The sequence below is a fragment of the Muscardinus avellanarius genome, assembly GCF_963383645.1.
Source record: "Muscardinus avellanarius genome assembly, chromosome: 9".
Taxonomy (NCBI): domain Eukaryota; kingdom Metazoa; phylum Chordata; class Mammalia; order Rodentia; family Gliridae; genus Muscardinus; species Muscardinus avellanarius.
In genome coordinates this window covers 99,404,531-99,431,003 of record NC_137795.1, presented here as the reverse complement: position 1 = coordinate 99,431,003, position 26,473 = coordinate 99,404,531, and the positions used below count along the sequence as shown (strand labels likewise).

Genomic DNA, 26,473 nt, shown 5'->3' with positions numbered 1-26,473 from the left:
GAGACCAGTAAGAAGGCCATTGTAGTACTCCTCGTGACGCGCTTACAAATGGCCCGTGCTGAGTTTGAATCCCGGATCCTGAGTGAATGAAAGGCTGAGTTCACAGGGGCAGAGAATTAGGCAGGGTTTTCTCAGGTGCCTCAGCCCCAGAAATTCACGTGAACACTTAACTGAACGCTTCACTGATGTACATTAGGTGTTTATTAACTCATTCCATTCTCACCTTCACCTTGTTGGATCAGAGTTATAACTATCTGCATTTTACAGCTGAGCAAGCCCAGGGTTAGAGTTCAGAATCTTTCCTCTGCTCACAGAGCGAGGAGACTGTCGACGCCTGGCTTCACTGGAAGCTGGCCTGGACCTCTGCTCCTGGCCGGCAGCCACAGGAGAGCCAGTGGTTTGTCTCCGTTTGGGGGTATGCAGGTAGAACAGATTGGACACGGTTCCAGAGAGAGACACTGTAAATGTCTTATGTTTCTGGCTCTTTAAAAAAATTAGTTTTCTAGAATGTAAGTATATTAAGAATTATAACTGCTTTGGGAGCTGGGCGGTGGTGCACACTTGTAATCCCAGCATTCAGGAGGCTGAGACTGGAGAATCGCATTTCGCAGACAGCCTCAGCTACTTAGACTCTGTTTCAAAATAAAGAATAAGAGGCCGGGCGTGGTGGTGCACGCTTGTAATCCCCGCACTTGGGAGGCAGAGACAGGAGGATCGTGCAGGTTTGAAGCCAGCCGCGCGCGCTGGTTTAGGAGACCCTGTTTCCAAATAAAAATGTAAAAATAGGTCTGGGAGTGTAGCCCAGAGGTAGAAGGGCTTCCAGGAACCCTAGTACCACCAAAAAAAAAAAAAAAAAGAATAAGAAACAGGCCAGCGGGTGTAGCTCGGTCGAATGCCCCTGGCTTCCATCCCCAGACCCGGAAAAACAAAACAAAACAAAAAAACCTGCTTTGGGGACAGAATATTTATAAAATGCCTATTTGAAAACTTCTAATTTAGCTCTACTGTCATCCTTGTTATAAATGGATTTCTTAATGTAGTGTATTAGTCTTTTAAAGCTATTTAGGCGTTGGGATTATTTAAAAATTTCTTATAGGTATTTGTCATTGATGATGTCTTATTTATGATACTGGAGATTGAACCCAGGGGCATTCTACCACAGAGCTCCATTCCCATCCCTATTTATTTATTTATTTATTTATTTATTTATTTATTTTGCAGTACTGGGGATGGAACCCAGGGGCATTCTACCTCTGAGTGGCACCCCTAGTCCTGTTTTTAATTCTTCATTTTGAAATAGTCTCACTGAGTTGTAGAGGGCCTCACTAAGTAGCTGAGGCTGTCCGGGACCCACCATCCTCCTGTCACAGCCTCTCAAATGCGTGCGCTACCATGCCTGGCTTTTTACTTTTTGTATTGAAACAGGGTCTTACAGAGTTGCTCAGGCTGTTCTTGAACCTGCAACCTTCCTGTCTCAGCCTCCCAGTGATGATGTCTTTTGGTGTTAATAATATAAACTCACTAAGTGAATATTTACCTCCTATAAGAAAACAAATTGACCTTGACTTCTATTTTTGATATGACAGTTTATCACAGGGGACATAGAGTTATCTCATTGAGCACTTAAAAAAAAAAAAGAACCATTAGTTGGAGGCAGAGTTCTTATTATTCTCTTACATCCTGTGTTCTTAGGCTTGGAATTAGTTTTCTTATCATTCAAGGGGAGGAATGCTTTTGTTTCTGAAAATTTGAAGTGCATGCATGCGTGTGTGTGGGGGGGGTGGAGAATAAAAACAGGTGTAGAGCAGTTTGGTTATAAAGCGAGCTCTGGCAATTTAAAGTCCATGATAATTTGCACAGCTTCTAAACAGCTGGTGGGTGCTGATCTCACAGCTGCTAGCTACCAAGTTTTGGGTTCTTTTTGTGAGTTACATTTTATTACTGTACTGATTGTTTACTTTTTTCTCTCCTCTCTTTTCTTTTCTTTTCTTTTCTTTTTTTTTTTTTGCAGTTTTGGGGCTTGACTTGAGGGCCTTGCACGTGCTACACAAGCACTCTGCCACTGAGCTACATCCACAGCCCTTTTTATTTTGACAGAGGGTCTTGCTACGCCGGGCGTGGTGGCGCAGGCTTGTCATCCCCGCGCTTGGGAGGCGGAGACAGGAGGATCGCGCTGGTTCTGTTCCAGCCTCGCTGGCTTAAGAGACCCTGTTTCCAAATAAAAAAGTATAAAATAGGTCTGGGAGTGTAGCCCAGAGGTAGAAGGGCTTTCAGGAACCCCAGTACCACCCCCCCCCCAAAAAAAAAAAAGAAAAAGAAAAAGAAAAAAGGGTCTTGCTAAGTTATCCAGGCTGGCTTTGACCTTGCCAGACTCCTTGCAGTCTCCAAGTAGTTGGGGTTAAAAGCAGTGTGCCACTGCAGCTGGCTTTACTTACTTTTCTGTTAACAAAGTGCATTTTCCCATTAAATATCGTGTGAATGAACAGCAACTTGTTTGATTTTTGTGTGCATTTTATGAGTCTTAGCTCTTCCTATTGGAGAATAATGTTTAGAACCAAGGGCTGTCTGGTACGAGGCTGGATGTTGCTTCTAGGTGTTCTCAGTGAACAGTCTAGGAAACATGCTAACCAGTCACATGCATGGACATCTGTGTTTGTTAGGTTATAACCAAACCATATGTTGTAATATGGTGCCTCTGATTCTAGTCCACTACTACATGGAACTACAATTAGTTCATTTTAGCCTTCTCCCTTTCTCTTCTTGTAACTTTTTTTGGTCCAACAGTGTGAAACTCAGCTGTCATTATCTACAGTATATTTATTTATTTGTTGAATCCTGGTGAATACATAAAGTCCTAGAATTGCTAACCCATTCCATTGTGAGAAACGAATTTGCTAGGTTTTATAGAATTGTATATTATGGTATTTGTATGTAGTTCTTTTTGTCTTTAGCCAAACAATATTCAACCAAAATACAGTTTTTCCAAGTTACTTAGATTATAATCATTCTTCTCTCCTCCACTTCAGTGTGTTATATCATTTGTTTGTAGTGTAGTTAGGTTTATTTGTACGTTTATATTGCAGTTTGGATTCTTCCCATATCTTGGTTGGTTTTAATGTTGATTTATTTTTTAAATATATAAAACATTACTGTGGTTCTAAGAAGCCAGTTACATGAAAGATACACTTAGAAATCTTATTCCTACTTTGTCCCTCCTTTGATTTTCTCATTTCCTTCTTTCTACCCTTCCCACCTACCCCCTTTAAGTAATCGTTTTGTTTCTGGTTTATCTCTTCTGTGTGGGTGTTCTTCCTTCCTTATTTTAGTGTTTGGTTCTAGAGGGCCTCGTGAATGCTAAGCCCGTGACCTACCACTGAGCTACCTACCCAGCAGCCTTTGTGGGGATGCACCTACCTGTTTTATTCAACCACTTTCTTATGGTCATTTGTTTAGGGTGTTTGGCAAGTACAAACAGTACTGCAGTGACTGTGCAAATGCATTGTCATATTGTTAGAGGTATATCTTTAGTTAGATTGCTAAAAGCGGGGTTACTTGGTCAAAGAATAAGTGCTGCTGGGCGTGGTGGGACACCTGCAATCCCAGACAGGAGGAGCATAGGTTCAAAGCCAGCCTGGGTTACTGGATGAGAACCTATTTCAAAATAAAAAATAAGCCGGGCGTGGTGGCGCACGCTTGGAATCCCAGAATTCAGGAGTCTGAGACAGAGGATCGCAGTTCGCGGACAGCCTCAGCTACTTAGTGAGGCCCTCTGCAACTTAGTGACCCTGTTTCAAAATAAAGAATAAGAAATAGGGCAGGGGGTGTAGCTCAGGGGTCAAATGCCCCTGGGTTCCATCCCCAGACCTGCAAAAAAATAAAAAATAAAACATAAATAGGTCTGGGGTGTACCTCCGAGGTAGACTGCACCAGGGTTCTATTCCCATATGCCCACCCCCAAAGATAAATGAATACATTATTTTATTAGAATTACTAGTTTTCCTTCTAGAACTGTTGGGCCGTTTTGCATTCCCAGAGCAGTGTATGAGAGTCCCCCCCCCCCTTTTTGGGTGGTACTGGGGTTCCTGGAAGCCCTTCTGCCTCTGGGCTACACTCCCAGACCTATTTTATACTTTTTTATTTAGAAACAGGGTCTCTTAAGCCAGCGGGGCTGGCTTCGAACCTGTGCGATCCTCCTGTCTCCTCCTACCAAGTGCAGGGATTACAAGCGTGCGCCACCACGCCCGGCTGAGAGTGCCTTTTTAATCACATCCTTGCCATCAGAATATGTGGTCATGTTTTTAATTTTTGTCAGTACAATAAATGAAAAACGGTTTCCATGTTTTTGTCAGTCTGCATTTCTTTAATTATAAATGAGATTGGACAATCTTCATGTTGTAGGGTCTGTTTCTTTCAGAATCATCTGTTTATATTGATTTCTTATTCCATCAGGTTTTTTTTTTTTTTTTTTTTTTTTTTTTGGTAGTACTGGAGATTGAACCCAAGGGCATTCATTCTACCTCTGAGCTACACCCCTCAGCTTTATTTTGTTATTTTTTTTAACAGTGTCTCACTAAGTTGCAGAGGACTTTGCTAAATTGCTAAGGCAGGCCTTGAATCTGTAATCCCCCTATCTCAGCCTTCCAAGTTCTAGGATGACAGGCCTGCTCCAATATGCCATGCTTGTTTTTCATTTTTAAAGAGCTGTTTACATATTAAGGATACTAGCATATGTTATCAGTATTCTCTCCCTAGGTTTTAGTTGTCTTTTGGTTTTGTTTATGGTGATTTTTTTATTCATGTAGTTACCAGGTATGGTGGCAAACACTTCTAATTCCAATACTTGGGATGCTGAGAGGTTTGAGGCCAGCACACAGAAACTTAGCAAGACTATGTATCAAAGTAAAAAGTAAAATAGGGCTGGGGTATAGCCCAGAGGTAGCATGGATATTGATTTGGTCAAAGGCTGCATCATCTATGGAGATAATCATATATTTTTTTCCTTCAGATCTGTTGATATACATATAACACATATATAATATATGCATATATTATATACAGACAGTGTTTATGTAGAGGGGGTTACTGGAAATTGAACCCAGGGGGATTCTACCAATGATCTATACCCCTTGCTGGTATTTATTTATTTCAGTACTGGGGATAGAACCTAGGGGCATTCTACTTGGGAGCTACATCCCCAGCCCCATTTTTTATTCTTTATTTTGAAACAGGGTCTCACTGAGTTGCAAAGCACCTTACTAAATAGCTGAGGCTGTCCACGAACCACAATCCTCCTGTCTCAGCCTCCCGAATGCTGGGATTACAATTGTGCGCCACCACACCCAGTTCCCTTGCTTTTTAAAAATTGTTTATTTTTATTTATATAGTTTTTGGTGCTAGGGATTGAACCCAGGGGCATTCAACCTCGGAGCTACATCCCAGCCCTATTTTTATTTCTTACTTTGAAACAGGGTCTTACTGGGTTGCAGAGGGCCTAAGTTGCTTAGGCTGTCAACCTGCAATTCTCTTATCTCAGCCTCCCAAGTGCTTGGATTACAGGTCTTCAACAACCATGCCCCACTCTAAAATTTCTACTTTTTGAGTCAGGGTCTCACTAAGTTGCCAAGGCTAACATTGAACTTGCATTCCTCCTGTATCAGTTCCCAAGCACTGGATTATAGGTGCTCACCACAGTGCCCCCTGGTGGTTTCTTTCATGTTTGCAGCCATCCGCCAGTGAATACTCATTCACTCGTTCATTCTTCAGTGGTTGGAATTTTGTGTGTGTGTGGTACTGGGGTGTGAACCCTGGGGCATCCTACCTCTGAGCCACACCCCCTGCCCTATTTTATTCCTTATTTTGAAACAGGGTCTCACTAAGTTGCTGAGGCTGCCTGTGAACCTGCCGTCCTCCTGTCTCAGCCTCCCACGTACTGGGATGACAAGCATGAGCCACCACACCTGGCTTGAAAATATTTTAATTACAAAATTCCTTTTTTTAAGCTGTAATACTTATATAAAGAAAACATTTCTTCATATTTCTCTCTCTTTTTTGGTATTGGGGTAGAACTCAGAGGCATTCTACTGAGTATACCACCAGCTGTACTTTATTTTGAAATAAGGTCTTGCTAGATTTTTGAGTCTTGCTGTATTGCTGAGGCTGTCCTTAAACCTGCTAACCTCCTATCTCAGCCTCCCAGGTACTGGGATTACAGGTGTGCACCACTACAACTGGTTCATCTATTCTCTGATTACCAGTTTTACAGTTTGTATAGGAGAGGCATTATTAAATGTTTGTTTTTCCCCTTTTTGTTAGTTTTAAAAATTAATTGTTCCATTAAAATTCTCCTTTGGTTATTAAAGGAGAAATTTAATGCATAATATTATTAATTCTAAGCATATAGCGATGTAAAGAAGATAAATATAAGCTGGGCAAAGTGGTGCACACTTGTGACCCCAGTACTTGGGATGCTGATCTCAGGTTTGAGGCCAGCTTCAGCAATTTAATGAGATCTTATTTCAAAATTTAAAAGAGGGCTAGGGTGTAGCTTAGAGGTAGAATGCCTCTGGGTTCAATTGCCAGTACCACACACGCAAAGATAAATACAAAAAGAGTCCAGGTCTCCTTTGCCCATATAACCTACCATTAAAAAACAAAAAGGAGCCGGCGTGGCGGCGCACGCTTGTCATCCCCGCGCTCGGGAGGCGGAGACAGGAGGATCGCGCACGCTGGCTTAAGAGACCCTGTTTCCAAATAAAAATATAAAAAAATAGGTCTGGGAGTGTAGCCCCGAGGTAGAAGGGCTTCCAGGAACCCCAGTACCACCAAAAACAAAACAAAACAAAACCAAGCAGAGAAGACATCTCAGTGGCAGAGCCCCTTGCTAGCATGTGTGAGGCCTTGGGTTTTATCCCCAGTATCTCAAAAATAAAATAAAATGAAATTCAGATCATCTGAGTGTGGTAGTGAGCTACTCTAGAGACCAAAGTGAAGGGATCACTTCGAGCCAGAAGTTACAGGCCTTCCTGGCAAGATGGCGATAATTCCAAAGGGCCCATTACTCAAAGACAAGAAGCATAAAGAACAGGGATACTGCAACAAAAGTTTGAGTAGTTTAAGTATACTGTGCAAATGTAAAAGGTCTTTCTACCAGGGAATAAATTAGAAATATGTTTTTTTTTTTTTTTGTGGCTCTGGGGATGGAACCCAGGGGCATTCAACTATTAGCTACAACTTCCTGCTCTATTTTTTAAAAATATTATTCTTTATTTTGAAACAGGGTCTCACTAAGTTGCAGAGGGCCTCACTAAGTAGCTGAGGCTGCCCACGAACCTCGATCCTTCCATCTCAGCCTCCCAAATGCTGGGATTACAAGTGTATGCCACCATGCCCAGCCCAGCCCCATTTTGAATTCTTTATTTTTGAAACAGTGTCTCACTAAGTTGCAGAGCCTCAACTAAGGAATAGCTGAGGCAGGTCACAAACCTGTGATTCTCCTATCTCAGCCTCCCAAGTACTGGGATTACAAGAATGTGCTACCATGCCCTACTACTATCTGATAATTCTAATACATCAAAAAGCGTTGTTAGAATTGAGGCCTTATTGGAAATAACTGCTGAATTGGGGATGGTACCTGACTTGGGAGTAACTCAGAATTGTCTGCATCCAGATTATCACTTCTAAAAGTAAACCACAAAGTAGAGAAATTTTGAGTTGTTTCTTGGGCTGTCGCAAAGATGTATTTTGTACTTCACAGCTTCATTCTCATTAATAAAGAGCACAATTGGGTAGGGGTGGTGGCAGCGGCAAGGAGGTTCTTCTGAAAACTTCAGTAGACTATACTAATATTTGTACCTTTTTTTTAGGAAGAAAGGGAACAGAGGGATGGAGGAAGAGAGGAGGAGAGAAAATGTCCTTTCTTTGCAATCACTTTTATTTTGGAATGTGATATGAAGTTTTCTAATAATTGACAATCCTTATTTGGGTGTTCATTTCATTATTTTCCTAAATTCATGCTAAAAAAATTCAGTGATAGAGGAAATGTAATGACACTATATCCAGTTCATGTTTTATTGCAGAAAAGGGGAAGAAACACTTAGAATGTTTTGTGAAGTAATTCTCTTCCATTATAATTTAGAAATATCATTTTCTTTGAGCATAAACCCAGGAATTCCAAAATCTAACATTGACTCCTCTTTACTAGTTAGTAATCTTAACAGTTTGACATCATGTAAAGTAAAAATCATAGAATTCCCAAAGCTAGGAGAACCTGTCATTGTAGATCATTAGGAGGGAGTGCTGAAGATTGATCCTGGGGCCTAGTGCATGCCGGGCAAGTGCGCTACCACTGAGCTATGCCCCAGGCCTCACCATTTGGTGTTCTTAATGTGCAAAAGCTGTTGTCACTTGCGTAGTTGCTGTTTCACAGAGAAATTGGAATGTGGTCCAGTGTGGTCTTTTTTTGATTTATGTAGCTTCTTGTGGATTCTCTAATATTAAAAGAAAATTAAGCAGGGTGTGGTGGCACATGCTTGTAACCCCAGTACTTGGGAGGATGAGACAGGAGGATCACAGGTTCACGGCTAGCCTCAGCTACTTAGTGAGGCCCTCTGCAACGTAGTGAGACCCTGTTTCAAATAAAGAATAAAAAATGGGGCTGGGGTGTATCTTGAAGGTAGAATGCCCCAGGGTTCAATCTCCAGTGCCACAAAATAAAATGGCCCTGAAGGGATTTTCTTGGAGGTCCTGGAGATAGTTCACCACCCAGGGACCCTTCGGACTAAAAAAAATTTGTGAACAAAGGTCAGAAAAGGAAACAGTTTGGATAGCATCATAACTAAGCCACGTGCGTGATGAGTTCCGGACGCAGGGCACCCCATTCAGGCATTCTGGCCAGTTTTCACTCAGGGTTTCAGAAACTTCTTGTGGCAGTCGCATGGGAGCTTTCCCCTCCAAGAACTAGGCGTGGCCTCCTCTCTGGGCTGCCAGAGTGCCTCCTGTGTCATGTATACTAGATGCAGACATCATGACTCACCTTCTGAAGGGTCTTGGATATAACTATATGAAACAGTCCTGGCTAAAGTGACAGCAGTGAGCTTCACTCATGTGGCCCCTAGGAAGTCCCTGGCAGGTTTTCTTCCTGCTTTGCCGCCCTCCTCTGCTTCTCTTTCCTCATCTCTTAACGCTGCCCCTCCCTGCTGTCTTCAGTAGTTCTTTGACATTCACCTGTTCCACATTTTTGTCTTCTACATAACGGTCCAGTTTCACAAGAGATTCATAGCGGCTGAGCCTGTATAGGTTATCCTAGAGCTGAGTTTCCCCCCTGGTGGGACAGAATTTCTCTTTAAAACTCAGATCTTCTGGGCATGGTGGCACATACTTGTAATCCCAGTATTTGGGAGACTGAGATGGGAGGATTGAGGTTTCAGAGCCAGGTCTGGCAATTTAGCAAGGCTCTCAGCAACGTAGTGAGTTTTCAAATAAATACAATAGGTCTGGGAATGTAGCTTGGGGGTAGAATGCTTCAGGGTTCAATCTCCAACACACAAAACGAAAACATACGTTTAATGGGTGCCTCTGGACCTGACACATAGTAGGTTGCTAGAGATGATTATTTTTTTCCTGTGGAGAATTCTTGAGGTTTAGAGATGGTTTTTTTCCTCCTCTACAAATTAATTGTGGATTTCCTTGTCAAGTTGGACAGTTTTGTCTAATTTTTGTTCAGGAACTGAATATTGCATAAGTGTTATTAATGTATACCTGTTTATATAATAGTAAATTTACCATAAATTTACTTATTATACTTATTTGGTGCATATATATATATATGTATATAATTTTTTTTTTTTTTTTTTGGTGGTACTGGGGGTGGAACCCAGAGGCGTTCTACTTCCGCGCTATACTCCCAGACCCATTTTATATTTTTATTTGGAAACAGGGTCTCACTAAGTTGCTGAGAGCCTCACTAAGTAGCTGAGGCTGGCTTCGAACCTGCGCGATCCTCCTGGCTCAGCCTCCCAAGCATGGGGATTACAAGTGTGCGCCACCACGCCCGGCCCTTGGTGCATATTCTAATGCCTGTTTTTCCCAGTGAGGATGAGAGGGTACCAGAGCGAGGGAACAGCGCAGCAGGCATCGAGAGGAGCACCTGTGTGCAAAGAATGAGCAGGTTAAGTACTTTTTTCTTTTTTTCTTTTTTCTTTTTTGGTGGTACTGGGGTTCCTGGAAGCCCTTCTACTTCCGGGCTACACTCCCAGACCTATTTTATATTTTATTTGGAAACAGGGTCTCTTAAGCCAGCGCGATCCTCCTGTCTCCGCCTCCCAAGCGCCGCGCAGGGATTACAGGCGTGCGCCACCACGCCCAGCTATATGTCAACAGTTTTTAGAAGGATTTGCTCTTCTTAATAGACTATTACACTAATTTTGGTGACAACTCTCATGGACCCTTAGTTATTTTCTGTGTCATGAAATGTTGGTGTTCTAAATAGCCCTGGACCAGTGGGCATTTATTGATAGGGTTTCATCTATCTTCGGTTATTTTCCTGCTGCTCTGTAGTAATCTGCTTTGACTAGTTCCCACTGCTGCTCCTTTTTTTTTTTTTTTTTTGTGGGTCTGGGGATGGAACTCAGGGGCATTTGACCTTTGAGCTACAACCCCTCCCTATTTTTTATTATTTATTTTGAAACAGGGTCTCACTAAGTCTTGGAGGGCCTCACTAAGTAGCTGAGGCTGTCTTTGAACTGCGATCCTCCGTTCTCTGCCTCCCGAATGCTGGGATTCCAAGCGTGCGCCACCACGCCCGGCTCCCACTGCTGCTTCTAATGTTCTGTTCTTAAAACACTTAAGATCTAGAGCAACGCTTGGGATTTCTATGGGAAATCATGGAACACGACTTCATAAACTCCCAGCCCACTCCATATTCCGATACATTGGTGGCAAGCCATGCTAAAGGGGCTTGGCAAATATTTACTAAATGGGTCTGGCAGGCAAGATTGGAATTTTTTAAGCCAGCGATTGTGGTGCTAGGTACTAGCTTCAGATAGGAGAAGCTCTGCCTAGGTCATTTTCCCCAGAACACAATCGGATGGATGGCTTAGAGATACAGTGCATCCTATTTAGGTCTTGTATTATGATAAAATTGATAGCTCCTTAAGTAAGGGTACTCAATCTTTAGGTTTTAGCTAGAAATTACCCTATAAACAGTTTGGTAATTATATTGTAATAAGAGTAATTTGAAGCTGTGCACAATGGCACACACCCATAATAATCCCATCTATTCCCAGCTATTTGGGAAGCTGAAGCAATATCACAAATTTGAGGCCACCCTGGACAATTTAGTGAGACCCTGTATCAAAATAAAAAATAAAATGTTGGGGACAGGTGGTAGAGTGCCTCTGGATTCAATCCCCAGTACTCTCAAGAAGAAATAAAAAGTAATTTGGGACAAACACGTTAAGAAGTCTGGAGCGGTTTTAGTGTGTGGTCAGTTGCTGGCCTTTTTGGCTTATGTCGTTGGCACGTGCTCCGCTGGTGTTCTGTGAGTGCTTAGTAATAATGCCGCCACCAGTTTGGTTTTCTGTGTTGTTAAGAGTGGTCGTATAATGCATTTGATTTATTGGCATTTTGTGCCAGTTGTAAAATTATAAAACAAATATAATTTTAAAATGTAAATTGTGAACTTACAATTTAAATTGTGAAGTTTATAATAAAGTTCATAGTTGATGAGTCTGAAAACTAGCTTCTAAAACACTTTTCCTTATAGTCCCATAAAGTCTTTCATAGGAAAAAAAAGGCCCGAGGTCAGAGTGTAACAGCTAGACTCCCTTCTTGGAAATCCAAAGTGCCCATTAACTTGTTACATTTTCTGAGAAACTCTGCTGGTAAATAAAAGTGAGTTGACTCAGCCCGCTGTCTCCTAAGCTTATGAATCACAGAATCTATATGTAAGTGCCTTTGATTCCTGGGGGATACAGTTTTAAAAATGCTCTTTGTAGAGAACAATATAGGCTGTCCTTGCCTCGATTTGCACTGTTCTGATACGTGGTTTCCTTTATGATGGATTAGTTAAATGACATGAGTTCCCCAGGATCCGCGTCGCAGTCACCTCTTAGTGCAGGAAGTACAGATTTTGCCGCTAGCAGATCTGAACTCCCTTTGTAAGAGATGGACATCTGTTCTTCAGTTCACATAGACAGCAGAGCGTGTTGTGCTCTTCCTTGCCTGCCGACAACAAACCCATAAAACATTACCAAAATGAGTAAGTGAACGAGGAAGTGGCCAATAAAGATGAAAGTGCAGGAAAGAAACAAAAAGTGGTCTGGCTGGAAGTGAAATTGAATTGGGCATAACTGGAGCAATAAAATAACTGACACCTCCAACCATGGAGGACTCTAGACTCACAGCCATCGGCGCTCAGTGCAGGCACACTTCCTAGCACAGTGGTTTTAACCACGGTGTACCACAACCCCTATGGAAGTCAGTGTGGAGGTTCCTGAGGAGACTAGGAATGGAGCCGCCGAATGACCCAGATACGCCACCCCATGGTGTTTATCCAGAATAATTAGAGCCAGCCTCCTCTAGTGATAGGTAAATACCCATGTTTATAGCAGTGCAATTCACTATAGCCAAATTATGGAAGCAACCGAGGTGTTCATCAGTAGATGAATAGTTAAAGAAAATGTGGTTTATACACACAATGGAATTGTACTTAGCCATAAAGAACAAAATTATGTTATTTGTAGGAAAACAGATGGAACTGTAGAGCATTATGTTAAGTAAAATAAGCCAGACTCAGAAAGTCAAGCCTCATATGTTTTCTCTTATATATGGAAGCTGGAGGGAAAAAGGGAAAGAAGGGAGGGGTGTGTCTTTAAAATAGCGGGAGACCAGGGGGTTGGAGGAAGGAGACCAGGGTGAGGGGGAAGAGGGAAAGGAGAGGTACTGGGGGATGAAATTGACCAAGTTATGTATGTACATGTACAGATATGTGACGATGAATCCTGCGGTTGTGTGTAACCATAATGCACCAATAAAGAAATCAGTGTACTAAATTAAAGAAATATTAAGGTTACTTTTTCATTTCTTTTTATATTATAACCAATAATATGAAAAGTTTCAATGCTTTGACAATTTTTTTGTAGTACTGAGGATTGAATCCAGAGGCATTTTTACCTTCAAGCTGTATCTCCAGTCCTATTTTTTTTTTTTTTTTTTATTCTTTTTGAAACAGACTCTACGTTGCAGAGGACCTCACTAAGTTTCTAAGGCTGGCCTCGAACCTGTGATCCTCCTGTTTCAGCCTGCCAAGTACTGGGATTACATGCTTGTGCCCTCATGCCTGGCTTTTTCAAATGTATTTAAAAGTCATGGAAGCTGGATGTGGTGGCACACGCTTGTTAGCCCAGTGCTTGGGAGGCTGAGACAGAAGGATGACAGGTTTGTGGCCAGCCTCAGCGACTTAGTGAGGCCCTGCACAACTTAGTGAGCTCCTGTTTCAAAATAAAGAAAAAATTCTTTCTTTCTTTTTTGTTGGTGGTGCTGGAGTTCTTGGTAGCCCTTCTACCTCCGGGCTACACTCCCAGACCTATTATATAATATATATATATATATATATATATATATATATATATATATATATATAATTTTTTTTTTAAATTTGGAAACAGGGTCTCATGCCAACGAGACTGGCTCTGAACCAGCGCGATCCTCCTGTCTCTGCCTCCCAAGCACAGGGATTACAAGCGTGATCGTGCAGGTTCGAAGCCAGCCGTGCTGGCTTGAGACCCTGTTTCCAAATAGAAAAAGTATGAAAATAGGTCTGGGAGTGTAGCCTGGAGGTAGAAGGGTTTCCAGGAACCCCAGTACCACAAAAAAAAAAAGAAAGAAAGAAAGAAAGAAAGAAAGAAAGAAAGAAAGAAAGAAAGAAAGAAAAAATTAGGCTAGGGGTGTAGCTTGGAAGTAGAATGCCCCTGGGTTCCATCTCCAGTACTGCAAAAGTAAGTAAGTAAGTAAATAGAAATAGGGCTGGAGGTATAGCTCCGAGGTAGAATACTCCTGGATTCAATCCCCAGTACTGCCCCCCCCCAAAAAAAAATTCTGGAATAATTGTAATTTCTACCAGTTATTATTAAGATGGCTTTGTATGGTTTGGCTTATATGTTTATTTTTATGGTCCTACACTACCATACATGCATGGACTACCTACATTTTTCTCTTATTTGCCATTCATTCATTATCTGACCTCTAGTAGGAATTAAAAATTGCAAAATAGATTTTGAAAAACCTATAATGACAAACTATCTTTTGAATGGAATCAGTATATAAATATGTAAAAAATGCTTCTTAAATATCATGCACTTGCCGGGTGTGGTGGCGCACGCTTGTAATTCCCGCTTTTGGGAGGCAGAGACAGGAGGACAGCCAGCCGTGCTGGCTTAAGAGACCCTGTTTCCAAATTAAAAAAAAAGTATAAAATAGGTCTGGGAGTATAGCCCAGAGGTAGAAGGGTTTCCAGGAACCTCATTACCACCAAATAAATAAATAAATAAATAAATAAATAAATGTATATATCACTTAACATACTACCTTGACCTGTGTGTTTGGAGTAAGCTGGTCTAGTGCCTGCTTTTGGCCTTTTCTAGACAGCTCAGTGCCACTCATTTTTCTGGTGACGGGTACTGCTGCTTGGTAATTATATTGAAAGTCTTTGAGATCTTTGGGATCATACATGAAATTCCACGTAGGAATATTGGTTACAATTATACCAAGATCTCTGTGGTCCAAATCCCTCCTGGAGCTCATCAGTAATGAAAAAGCATGCTGTGGGCTGTAAGCCCCTGTAGAATCCTACCTTAGTTTCTGTTACATGGAAATTTCTCTAATATGAATGTCTTTGCTTGGCTTGGCACATGGCTTTTTCCATTAGATGCAGACCCTGGGACTATTTTATGAGAAATTTTAGTAGAAAGACTCCATCTGTTTGGTCTGCTTTTAGTTGATGCCTGTCCTTTGTAGCTCATCACTAAGTGTCCTAGATAAAAAGTTTGACTTGCTGTTATCTTTTATTACAGAGGATAGTCTCTTAGCCCTATATACATTAAATTTTCTGTAGGTGTCATTTGACCCTAGAATATATAGTTTCTCTTCCTTTATTTCACAATGGGAGGATAAAAACTGCAACTGGTTTGAAACATTTCTGATGTTATTGCATCATCTTTCAGAAATCTATAACCAGCCAGGCTTGGTGGTGCACGCTTGTAACCCCAGCATTCGGGAGGCTGAGACCGGAGGATTCGGGTTCATGCACAGCCTCAGCTACTTAGTGAGGCCCTTTGCAACTCAGTGAGACCCTGTTTCAAAATAAAGAATAAAAAAATAGGGCTGGGGGTATAGCTCAGAGGTAGAATACCCCTGTGTTCCATGCTCAGTACTGCGAAACAAAACAAAACAAACTATAACCTACTCATTTTACTAGGTAGTATGTTTGATAAGTCAAGTTAATATAGGGATATTTGGGGTGAAATTAAGGGAAGACATAGTAAATGAGCATTTTCTATAAATTGGTAATGAATAGTGTCTCAGTCAACATTCCCACCGCTATAATCTAAAAAAACTGCTCACACAACTTAGAGGGAGGAAGATTTATTTGCTCTCACTTTTTTGGATGGTCCCAGGTTCAGTCCATGTGAGATTTGGTCAGGATCTTCAGCTCTCAGGGCCTGATGGTGGGAGGCAAGAGAGGGAGAGAGCAGAGCTCTATCCTTACATCTTGGAGGTTGGAAGAAAAAGAGAGAGGAGGAGGAGGAGCTATATAATCCCCAAGGCCATACCCAGGACCCTCCATCTCAACCATACCCCACTGGCCTAGGTGGTGGTATACCACCCAGGCTTTGGTAAATCATCACAGTGGATTTATCTACTGGTGAGATTACGGCCCCCATGACCTAATTCTGTTAACACTGAATATTAAAACAAGCTGTTTATGAGACATTCTATAATGACAAATAGGGGACCTTCCTTTCTGTACAATAAGATTATACTTACCAATGAACTTGAACTTGACTGTTCTTTTTTCATGGACAAAAAGTATGAACATTTGAGAATAAGATCTTGAAAGAGAAGTTAATCTTAATTTTCTCCTTTATACTTACAAAATGCACATTTAAATATGCTCCAAGATAGTATCCCAAAGTGATGCCTCCCGGGTATGCTTGGCATTCCTGCTTGTATCAGTCAGCAGATTTGTGTGGATTCACTGTGGAATCAGATTTAGGTAGATCTGTTGAGAGTAGGAAGTTCTGAATTACATAGTAAGCGTTACCTACCCATCAGGAGCCCCAAGTCTAATTGGAAGAGCAGAGCTTTCGTGGGACGGGGCTGGCTGTGCGCTGTGTGCTAGCCTCTAGGTCAGCAGTTCCCCAGTGCCATTCTCTGCCACGTTGGCTGCAAAGAATCACTTGGGGAACTTGTGAAGAATAAAGATTATTGGGCCAGCCATTAGCGTTCCCTGTAGATTGAAGGCAGGGCACAGGAATTGTTTTTCTTCTTTTAAATAAGCAATGCACAGTACGTATTTCAAAACTTGAAGACTCTATGGTAAAAAGCAATCCTCCCTTTCCCTCTGTTCCGCTTCCATTATGCTTTCTTTCCCAAAAGGAACTCTGTGTGTGTGTGTGTGTGTGTGTGTGTGTGTGTGTGTGTGTGTGTACATACTGTAAAACTGATTTGCAGCTGGCTTTTGTTTTACAGCATATCTTGAAGATCTTCCTGCATGGCTTCTTACAGCACTGCTGCGTTCTTTTGAAAGGCTGCCCAGCCTGGAAAAGCACTACAGGGGGTTCTAATGCACAGCCAGGGCTGGGAGCAGCCAGTTAGACTGAGTGTAAAGGGGCTTAAAAAGTTTTCTTGGAATGTTAATTCCTTAAGTCTTTTCATTTCATAAGGAACTGGACTCAGCAAACATTTCATGAATTTCTAGATTTAAACAAATTTTTGCATACTATTTCTTCCTTGCTACAGTACCTAGGTAGAATTAATTGATCAAAAATACATAAAAGCAGTAGCATGTATTTATTTCTTTATATAGGAGCCAACTTGTGATGATGGAATCAGCCAGCAACAAGGTTTTTCCACCTCAGGACTTGACATGCGTGCTACTGTTTCACCTCAGCTTGAGGTTAAGGGAGGTGGGGACAGGCAGACAAAGTACAAAACTTGCTCTAGCCGGGCATGGTGGCATATGCTTGTAATCCCAGCATTCGGGAGGCTGAGACAGGAGGCTCGCAGTTTGCAGACAGCCTCAACTACTTAGTGAGGCCCTCCACAATTTAGCGAGACCCTGTTTCAAAATAAATGATGAAAAATAGGCCGAGGGGTGTAGACAGGAGGTCAAATGCTCCTGGGTTCCATCCCTAGCACCACAAAACAAACAAACAAACACAAGCATTGCTCTACAAACAATTGTTTTGGGGACTGAGAATATAGCTCAGTGGTAAAGTACTTTCCCAGCACTTGGGAGGACCCAGGTTCAATCCCCAGCACCAAGGGGTGGTGGTGGTGGGGATAATTTTCTAATACATGCCTTTTGTCTAATGGAAACATATTTACAACTCCTGCTGATCCTCACATTCATACTGATAGCATACTTATAAATTCTTTTTACTTAAAAGCTTTGCCAATCAAACCTTCATGAGTTTGATACTGTTAATCCTTTAACATCATGACAAATTTTTCTCCTGTAAGATGATTTACAAAATTTGAATTAAATTCTCATATAATATTCTTTTTGGAACAGTGTGTATTTGTTGTCTCACTTGTTATTTTTCTTTTTGTATCACTGGTTATAAAAAGAAAGTGTAGCCGAGCATGGTGGCTCACACTTGTAATCTCGCAGACAACCTCAGCTACTTAGTGAGGCCCTCTGCAACTCAGTGAGACCCGGTTTTAAAATAAAGAATAAAAAATAGGGGTGGGGGTGTAGTTCGAGGTAGACTGTCCCTGGGTTCCAACCCCAGTACCGCAAAAAAAAAAAAAAAAAGAAAGTATAGTTTTTATTTCCACAAAACAGCAGATTCAATGGATACTGTTTGCATTATCGATTCCCTTAGTCTCTGTAGACAAACCATCATATGCAGCTGGGTAGCAGAGAGTAGACTGGTGAAAGGGAAGTTTTAGCTTGAGAGGTAGAATGGCTAGGGGATCGCTGCTGGGCAGTGACAAGCGAATTTAGCTTTCTGACTGTTTCAGAATGTCAAACACCATTTCTGTCTTTGGACATTCTAATAGAAATTATTACCCTCATAGAGCGTGATTTGTGCTTACTCATAGTTTGCATCGAAAGTTGCTTTGCCTACTCTGCTGAGACTACAGGATCACAGTTCGTGGACAGCCTCAGCTACTACTTAGGCCCTCTGCAACTCAGTGAGATCCTGTTTCAAAATAAAGAATAAAAAATAGGGCTGGGGGTATAGGTCAGAGGTAGAATGCCCTTGGGTTCCATCCCCAGTATTGTCCCCCCCAAAAAAAGCACTTATTTCAGACCCCTTGTTAAATACATTGTAGCATGCAGTATGCTAATAAACAGCTTGAATTTGTAAAAAATGTAATCTTTATAGAAGTTAAAATATGTCCTACTCATAAGAAAAGCACTTAATTTTGTGAAAATAATTTTATATGTCAGCAAGATAATAACAGAATTTGGGTTTTTTTGACCACAGTTTTAATCATAAATTACCAGCTTGATTTTTCAGCGACACTATTTCATATGTACAAGTTATAAATTCCTACCTTAGCTGATATCTAGTAATAAAGTGATATACTTTATGGTTAAAACACTGCAAAAAACCATTAATAATTTACAAGTGAAAGTGCCTGTTTGTGTCCTGGTATTTTAATAGGAATGATGACCTGTTAAGCCAATTAATTAGTCTTTAATTTTTAGCTGGTTAGAAAAATAAGGATTTTGGACAAATAAAACCATTGGTCTCTAGTTTCCTTCTAAGGGTTTCAATTACATTAATTGATACTGTTACAATTTTTATCTGTACATAAAATGAGAAAAAAAAATCCTCACAAAAACCGACAAGTAAAACGTAATTTAGAAGTCACTCAGCTATTAAGTGGTTTGGCCAAAATTCTAATAGGCATACAGAGTCTAGAGAGGCTTTTTTTTTTTTTTTTTTTTTTGCAATTCAGCTATCAACAATTCATTAAATTATGCCTGGCGTGGTGGCGCGCGCTTGTAATCCCACGCTTGGGAGGCGAAGACAGGAGGATCACACAGGTTTGAAGCCAGCCGCGCTGGCCTAAGAGACCCTGTTTCCAAATAAAAAATATAAAATAGGTCTGGGAGTGTAGCCCAGAAGTAGAAGGGTTCCATCCCCAGTACCACCAAAAAATACAAAAAAACAAAAAACAAAACAATTCATTAAATTAAAAATTGAAAAAAATGTTTTTTCTTATAGCATAGCCATTTGGGTATCTGTTATATGTTCTGAAAAGACATTATTAAAGAAAAATATTAAAGCCTAATCATGAGGTAGAGTTTTCTACTTATGCTCAAACCTCATAACTAATAACCTATTGACCAAGGCTATGGGGCTATCTAGTACCTAACAGAACTAGAATAATATTAAGAGCTATCATTTATTACTTACTGACTATATAACATTGCATACTTACACGTATGTCTAAGTAAAACTCATATACGCATATGTAGCGTATGTATACATATACTCCATGCTTCACATCCATATAGTGTCCTATTTAATGCTAGGGAACTGCCCAGGGAAGTTAAACTTGCCCAAAGTTAACACTAGTAGAACTAGGAATCAAACTGGGTCCGTCTAACTCCCCAATCCGTGCGCCCCACTGAAGGGACCTGGGTTTATCTGGTGGGTGGAGTTAGGCCAGGAGGGCCTGCCTGTCTCACAGCCAGCCCAGGTCTCTGCTGACCTCACCCACATGCGAGTCAGAAGCTGCCCTGTATTCCTGGAATTAATTCATAATCATATCAGATGCCAAATGCAGAAATCCAAGAGATGGGGTGTGTGTGTGTGTGTGTGTGTGTGTGTGTGTGTGTGTGTGTGTGTGTTACTGGCGATGGATCTCACGGCATTCTACCTCTGAGCTACACCTCCAGCCCTTTTCATTCTTTTATTTTGAAACACCGTCTCATTAAGTTGCCTCTCTAGTACTGAGATGACAAGCGTGCGTCACCACGCCCTTTTGATGAAAAGGTACATATGTGGGGACTTGTATTGAAGCAGGTTTTTTTGTGGGTACTGGGGATTGAACACAAGGGGAGTCTACTTCCAAGCTTCCCCCAGCCCTATTTTGTTTTATATTTTGAAACAAGGTCTCACTAAGTTGTGGAAGGCCTCACAAGATTGCTGAGGGTGGCTATGAACCTGAAATCCTCCTGTCTCGGCTTCCCAAGTATTGGGATTACAAGTGCACATCACCATGCTTGGCTTTTGAAACAAAATTTAAAATGTATAAAATTCATTACACACCCTTTAACCATCTAAAGGAAGATGAAAATTTTAATTTATATGCTATCTCTCTCTTTTTACTAATGGTTGTTTTTAGTACCTCTATCAAATTCTTTAAAAATACAAGCTGAACAGATCTTTAAAAAACTTTACCATAATGTATTGGTTTAATGGTAAGTTTACATCAAGTTAATAAACAAGTTTTATTGGGATTATCATTTACTTAATATGAGAGAGATCTCAGGGAGCTCAGTTCTGGTACAAGGTACATAAGATCAATATTAGTTAAAATGCATGGGAATGTGAAAATTTTATGTCAATATACTGTTGAAGGACTTGCTGTGGATTGCTCAAGGGAGATTTTACCTTCCCCCAGGAGGAGGAATTGCTCCAGCAATTAAAGATGGGGCTGGTCAGACTGCTTGGTAAAGCAAGGGGAGCATTTGAAGTAAGAGGACCATCTAACGAGGTCCACTGAGGTCGGAAGGAAGTAAAGGATTTGACCACCTACTCTTCTAGTGCCAAGAGTCGAGTGTAAATTGGGAGCACTATTCAAGGAGAAAAGCGTTTGCAGACCCCAGGGAGCTCTGGTTGATCTTTAGTTCAGTTTTGTTCTCGTCAAATGTCCAAAAAAAGCCAGCTAAGCAAGAATTGGAGACTAAGACAATAGGATGTGTTAAAGTTGTCACTGCCCCGCTTGCCAAATGGCAGCGGAAAGGTCAGATCGTCATCCGTAGGAAAGGCCCCGGCCCCACACGATGTCTAAGAAACACGGCTTGACACCAGGGGAAATGTGATGGTTTCTATATGAAGGAAAACTTTTATAAGAGAAATGGAGTGGGACAGATTGTAGGTTTTGTGTTAGCTTTGAAAGACATTCTTAGAAAATTTACTTTCAGAGTTGAACATTTTGGGTCCTACTGCACTTGCTTTTAGATACCTGTTATAGCTATAGTGATTCTAGAAGTTTTTTTCTTTTTTTGCAGTACTTGGGATGGAACCCCAGGGGCGTTCTACCTCCTAGCGACACCGCCAGCCCTAATTTTTATTCTTTATTTTGAAATAGGGTCTCACTGAGTTGCAGAGGCCCTCACTAAGCAGCTGAGGCTGGCTTCGAACCTGCAGAATCCTCCTTTCTCAGCCGCTGAATGCTGGGATCACAAGTGTAGGCCACCACACCCGGCTAGAATTGTTTTTAATGGGGACTGAGTAGGGGTGGAGTTAGAACTTGACAGAGTGTGGGGAGAAGTCGTCTTCCCCTTACAGAATTGACATGTATGTAGTAATTCCTTTTAGTGTCATCCAGAGATCTGAAGCCATCTTCTTGGGTCTACAACCACACCACCTTGAACATGCCTGATCTTGGCTGAGTATTCTTCTTGGTTTAGGAAAATTAAATTTTATGTTAAATTATATTAAAAAAAGTTTTCTTGTGGGTCTGGGGATGGAACCCAGGGGCATTCTACCTCTGAGCTACACTCCCTGCCCTATTTTTTATTTTTTTATTTTGAAACAGGGTCTCATTAAGTTGCAGAGGGCCTCACTAAGTAGCTGAGGCTGTCTGCAAACTGCGATCCTCCGGTCTCAGCCTCCCAAATGCTGGGATTACAAGTGTGTGTCATGACGCCCGGCTCTGTTAAAATAGATTTTTAGTTATATTTTATATGACTAATTTAAATGGACCTTCATATTTATGTATTTATCAAATTTTATGTTTTTACTGATCACCAAATTGCTAAGTGTTGAAATTTCAAAATAAGTGTAACTGTGTTTTGCCATTTGATGAGAATTGGCCAAAACCCAAAGATATCACTGAGATTTTAGTAAATAGGGTGAAGATTGGAGCAAAGAACAGAAGCTAGAGTCAGGTGTGGTGGTGCATGCCTTTAATCCAGTCCTGGGAGGCTGAGACAGGAGGACTCATTTGAGGCCAGCCTCAGCAATTTAGTGAGACCCTGTCTCCAGGTTAAAAACAAACAAACAAACAAAAAAACAACGGGTGTGGTGATGCTCGCCTATTACCAGCCAGCCTCAGCAACTTTGTGCAACCCTATTTCAAAATAAATAGGGGCTGGGGGTATAGCTTGGAAGTAGAACGTCCTAAGTTCAATTCCCAATATGGGGGGAAAAAAGTGGGGAATGTGGTAGAAGTCAAGGTAGGGCAAGGCCTTAGACAAGACAGATCCTGAGTTTCTAGAAACGCTGGGTTGGCCCTGTTGGCCCTGTCTGTCCCAGTGCGAGTGTATCACCTGATACTGATACCTAGTGAACCTCAATTTCAGAATTAGAGAAATCTGAGCCGGGCGTGGTGGCGCACACTTGTCATCCCAGCATTCTAGAGGCTGAGAGCGGAGGATCGCGGTTCACGGACAGCCTCAGCTACTTAGTGAGGCCCTCTGCAACTCAGTGAGACCCGGTTTCAAAATAAAGAATAAAACAATAGGACAGGGGGTGTAGCTCGGAGGTCAAATGCCCCTGGGGTCCACCCCCAGACCCGCAAAAGAAAAAACCAAAAATTAGAGAAATCTGGTTCTGAGCTCCGTTTATTGAATGCAGAGGTTATTCTCACACATTCCACTGTGTTTGCCCTATCCTGGCCACACTTGAACTAAAGCACCTCAGACACGCCGGATTCCGAGCAGTCCACTCTTGGAGCCGTAATGTCTGTGCCTCTAGTCACTTGTCGAAGGCTATCCACGGAGTCCGTGCCAGGGCCTCACCGGGGTCCCTGGACCTTCTCAGCCATTTTCTCACTCCTTCTGTCTTCACGCTTGCCCCTTTGGTCCAGTTTAGATTCCATGCGTCCCCACTGTATTAACTCCCTTCCACCCTGAACTGAACATTGCTGAGACAAAAATCACATCACTGGGCATGTATAATCCCAGCGCCTGGGAGGCTGAGACCGGAGGATCCGCAGCTTGGAAGCCAGCCTCAGCTACTTAGGAGACCCTGTTTCCACATAAAATATAACGTAGGTCTGGGAATGTAGCTCAGAGGTAGAAGGCCCCTGGACTCCACCCCCAGGACCACAAAAAAGAAAAGAAAAGAAAGTCACATAACCGCAGATATGGTTTGAAATTCTTTGTCACAGGCCTCCGGTAGCTCTCAGCAGTGCCCAAGGCCACTGCGTTGTTGTTGGTCTTTCATTCTCCAGATCAGCTTTTGCACTGTTTTTTGGGGTGGTGCTGGGGATTAACCCGGGGACCGCCTCCGAGCTGAGGCTTACACTTTTCCCTCACTCCTTCCTACTTCTTTCCATACTCACTGACTGCCTCACACCAACTAAGCTGAGAAGCCAAAAGTCTTCAGACCGTAGTGTGAAGTCCACTTTTCTCTACTTTTTTCTCTTGTCCGTTATGCTTTTTATGTTGAATCTAAGAAAACCATATCCTGCCCCACAGCCACGACGATTTCCTCCTGTGCTTTATTTTCAGAGTTGTGTAGTTTGAGCATGTGGTCCTTTTGAGCGAGGTTTTTCTGTCCGAGGGTACAGCTCAGCGGTAGAGCGACAGGGCCTCACCTGCCTGAGGCCCTGGGTTGTATCCCTGGCACCACAAGAAACAGCTAAGTAATTAACATACTCACTTTTGCTTTCTATGGGGAGAATGGAGTAAATCCAAATCGAACAAGTAAAACAAAGTCAGCCGGGCGTGGTGGCGCACGCTTGTAATCCCCGCGCTTGGGAGGCAGAGACAGGAGGATCGCGCAGGTTCGAAGCCAGCCGCGCGCGCTGGCTTAGGAGACCCTGTTTCCAAATAAAAATATAAAAATAGGTCTGGGAGTGTAGCCCGGAGGTAGAAGGGCTTCCAGGAACCCCAGTACCACCAAAAAACAAAAACAAAAACAAAAACAAAAACAAAAAACAAAGTCAAAGTTAGTTATACTCAAAGGCAGAGTATAATTACTTGATTAAGTTACATATAGTCCCAGGCTCAGGGCATCAAAAATGCTGGGCAAGAACTCTGCCATCGAGTGCTTTTTATATTTTGATTGAGAGAACTTTTCCTGCCACAAAGTCATAAAGCTATTTTCTGTATTATGTGGTATTCTCTTTGTTTTAGGTTATAATGTGTTTTGGAATACATTTTTATGTTGTGAGATAAGTGTCTAATGTTATTGTTCTTGGTATTTGGGGTCTGGTATGGTTTGGTACTGTGGCTTGAACCCAGAGGTTCTTTACCTCTGAGCTATATCCTCAGCCCTTTTTATTTTGGGACGGGGTCTTTCTAAGTTGCCAAGGCTGTCTTTGAACCTGTGGTCCTACTGTCTCGGCCTCCCAAGTATTGAGGTTGCAGGCATGAACGAACCACTACATGCAGCTGCTTGTATATGTTTTTCATTCCTTAGGATAAAATTGTTCATAATGTCTTCATTTGCATTTAATGTCTATAGAATCGGTAGTTTTGTCCATTCTTGATACTGAACGTGTCTTTTAATTTGGCTTGCTAAGGTCGCCAATTTTGTAATTCTTGCCAAATAATCCATTTTTGGCCTGGATGCTCTAATAGGTGTTTGCTTTCTGTGTCATTAATTTCTACCCTTTAGTTTTCCTTTTGTTTCTATTTTTAAGGTTTGTTTTGTTGTTTTTGTAACGGTTTGAGGTATATTTAGCTTAGTAGTTCTAGCCCTTCTTTTTTCCTTCAGACAGGGGCTTGTGTTGCCCTGGTGGCCTTGGACACTGGCTCCTCCTGCCTCAGTGTCCTGAGCAGCCGGGGTTACAGGCATGCACCAGCATACCTAGTTCAGCCCCTTTTCTAACATTCATTTAAGTCTATACATTTCTGTTTGCAAGTTCAGCACTCTACAAATTTTGCTATATAGTTTTTGTTTTTTTTTTTTAACTAGAGACTGAGCTCAGGGGCAAGAGGCATTCTTCCTCTGAGCTCTACCTCTAGCCATGTTTTTAATTTTTATTTTGGAAAAGTGTCTCGCTCGGTTGACGAGAATCTCACTGCTTACTAAAGCTGTACTTGGACCCCCCCACCCCCCCCACCCCCGTCTCAGCCTCCCAAGTACTGGGATTCAAGCGTGCGCCGCCACACTGGGCTGCTATATAGTATTTTTATTGTTATTCTGCTCAAAATAATTTTCAGAGTTTCATTATAATTTACTTTTGAGTCATACCTTCTTGACATTAATTCCATAACAGATGGCATTCGGATAATGGTTTAGGGTTTTATGGCTTATAATTGCATTATTTCTGATGTCTTACTGCTGTTGAGAGTGAATTGCTTTGCATATATTTGGATATATTTTCTCCACAATTATTTAGCAAATGTATGGAGAAGAGAGTAACATTTATCCTTGCATGTATCTGTGCTGTACAAAACTTGCTGGTGAGATGGTTGCACATTTCTTAGCTCTTTCAGCCTAGTTACATGTTGGCTTTCTACTTCTCTCTCTCAGCTGTGTCGGAGTAGAAGAACACCATGCTGTTGACATTGACCTGTACCACTGTCCCAGCTGTGCAGTTCTCCACGGTCCCTCCTTGAGTAAGTGCCAGCATGCTTGAAAATTGATGATGTTTGAACTAAATATGTATATGACAATACTCTAATGATACTATGACTAATTATATCCACCAAAACTATAGGGAAAGATTTTACTGAATATATTTAGAATGCAGTGTTCGTCTGAATTATTAAATAATTTACTAAATAAGCCAGAAGAATAAGGGGAAATATTTTTAATTACCAGTGCAGAGCCCTCAATTTTAAGTACGTATTGTCAAAGTTTTCATGGTGAAATTTTGGGAAGCATAGTAGAGTTAAAATTATTCTGACTCTGCAAACTTATTTTGACAGTTTCTGCCTCTTCATTTTGGAAACATTTGACTTTTTTATCTCTTCACAAATAAAATATCTCTTAGTAGTATTTTGGGACTGCATACAGAATAAGACTAATACATGCATATAAATTTATCTTTAGGAGGAAAATGAGGGTATTGATGAGCTAAAACGTTACTTATAGTTCTGAATTTGGCG

The 26,473-nt window shown here is 41.5% G+C and overlaps 1 protein-coding gene across 1 annotated transcript in view; it reads left to right on the top strand.

Annotated features, from left to right (window-relative positions):
• Positions 1-26,473, top strand: part of KDM7A (lysine demethylase 7A) — a gene marked incomplete at both ends in the record, with an annotated part of 80,194 nt that overhangs the window by 6,711 nt on the left and 47,010 nt on the right. The window contains one exon of the mRNA XM_080701565.1: positions 25,896-25,981. Coding sequence (XP_080557691.1) covers positions 25,896-25,981 — 86 coding nt within the window. The remainder of the gene's footprint in view (positions 1-25,895; positions 25,982-26,473) is intronic.